The sequence below is a fragment of the Microtus ochrogaster genome, chromosome 1 (assembly GCF_000317375.1).
Source record: "Microtus ochrogaster isolate Prairie Vole_2 chromosome 1, MicOch1.0, whole genome shotgun sequence".
Taxonomy (NCBI): Eukaryota; Metazoa; Chordata; class Mammalia; order Rodentia; family Cricetidae; genus Microtus; species Microtus ochrogaster.
Window position 1 is genome coordinate 16,129,646 of NC_022009.1, and position 1,796 is coordinate 16,131,441.

Sequence of the window (1,796 nt, forward strand, 5' to 3'; positions counted from 1 at the left end):
TAGGCGCCCACAAAGCCAGAAAATTAAGTAGGATCAAAACCCCTTGCCATTGTCCTTGGCTTCTCATCAGCCCTCATTGTTCACCATGTTCAGAGACTCCATTTTTATTTACATGTAATTCTCAAATGAGTTTTCCACTGTAGAACATAAGATTTCTATAGAAAAAAGGCCTACCACCCCAACTTTAATATACTGTTATTTTATAAAACAACTTGAAAATTCTTATCAATGCTATCATTACTTCTATAGTTATACAATTAAGTAATGCCATGATGAATATGAATAGCCCTCATTTTCCAAATGTTTTCCTTCAGGTAAAATGGGTACAGCTACAGAGAGAGCAACAGCCAACAGAAATGAGCCCACCATGGTGAGAGAACAGTTTTTCTTTATTTTAAAAAAAATACATCTCCAATGTTAAAAGGCTTGGATAATGGATATAGATTTTTGCAGTGCATTTCCTTGTTTATACATTTATTGATCTACTTTTGCCATGCTGATGATCCAACCATGGCCTTGTGCATGGCAGCCAAGAGCTAGAGCATGGGCAGCAGCTCCAGCTCTGCAATGCATTTGAAATGCAAACTAATTTATTATTGTTTAGATTTGCAAAAACATTCATTTTAGCTTTTCTCCTCTTGCTCTTCTCCTTCTCTTTTAAAGAGAATCCCAGGATCAAAGAACTGTACAGAACAACAAGGAGGAACTAGAGAAAGTCAGTCTGATGATGCAGGAGAAAGGCTCTTTTTTCTGAGGTCAGTGCCAGATGAAGTTCTGAAGGATTAGAAGACTTTCACTCCATCTGCTCTGGACAGAGTTAAAGACTAGGTACAGCCATTTCTGTGCATTAAAATCTCTCAAACCTTTATTTTAGATATGTTTTCCCAGTCTACCACCAATCTGGGGGTAGAAATGTTGCACTTCTGTCCCTAAGCGCGTTGGAACTTCAGTCATTAGGTATTGTAAATAGCCTCTAATTATGTTGGTAAATTTTGGATCAAATGACTGGATTCAAATCACACTGGTTATAGTTAAGTTCACAGAAAGACATTTTCTACCCCCGACATAATTAATTCATTGCTGACAAGTAAGCTTTAGGTGAAAAATAAACTATATCCTCTATGGCACTTACTTTCTCACATCATATTGCTTCGTGGGTTCTGTTTTCTTGTTACCTAGTCCTTGAATACCTTGCGCTCCCTGGTATTACATTTTTACTTTAGGCCTCCTTTTCTGCCCGAGTTACCATCGTCTATTGACTGGCTTTCCTGGCTTTCCTGCTTCCAGGCTCCCTAATCCATCCTTCACAATACCACAGAAACTATTTTCTTTTCTACAAGAGAAATGAGATCACGTCGCTCCCCACCACTTTTATTATGAAATCCAAATCCTTCCCAGACAATAGTTGCTCTGCCTCCTGCCTAGCTCTCCAGTCTCCCCTTTCACAGCATCCCTTTTCCTCGCAAGCCTATATGATAAGCTCTACAGAACTGCTTGCAGCTCCCCGGATGGATCATGAATTCTAGGTACAAAGCTGAAAGGCACTTCTCTCCTGGTTTTCTGGACAACTGCCCATTTTTCTTTCACCTCCGTGTGAGTGTGCATATGTGCTGTGGTGTACGTGTAGAGGTCAGAGGTCAAACTTCCACCTTGTTTGAGACAGGCTGTGTTATTCATCACTGTTGCAGGGACAAGGCTCACTGGCGTGAGAGCTTCTGGGTAATTCTCCTGTCTCCACTTCCCACTTTACTGTGGTAATACTGGGAACAGAGATACACACTACCACATCTGGCTCT

At 40.5% G+C, this 1,796-nt stretch overlaps 1 protein-coding gene across 1 annotated transcript in view; it reads left to right on the forward strand.

Annotated features, from left to right (window-relative positions):
* Positions 1-847, forward strand: part of Ccdc196 (coiled-coil domain containing 196) — a 13,719-nt gene extending 12,872 nt beyond the window's left edge. Inside the window, exons 10-11 of the mRNA XM_026778481.1 lie at positions 315-370; positions 664-847. Coding sequence (XP_026634282.1) covers positions 315-370; positions 664-786 — 179 coding nt within the window. The 3' untranslated portion in view covers positions 787-847. The remainder of the gene's footprint in view (positions 1-314; positions 371-663) is intronic.
* The last annotated feature ends 949 nt before the right edge of the window (positions 848-1,796 follow it).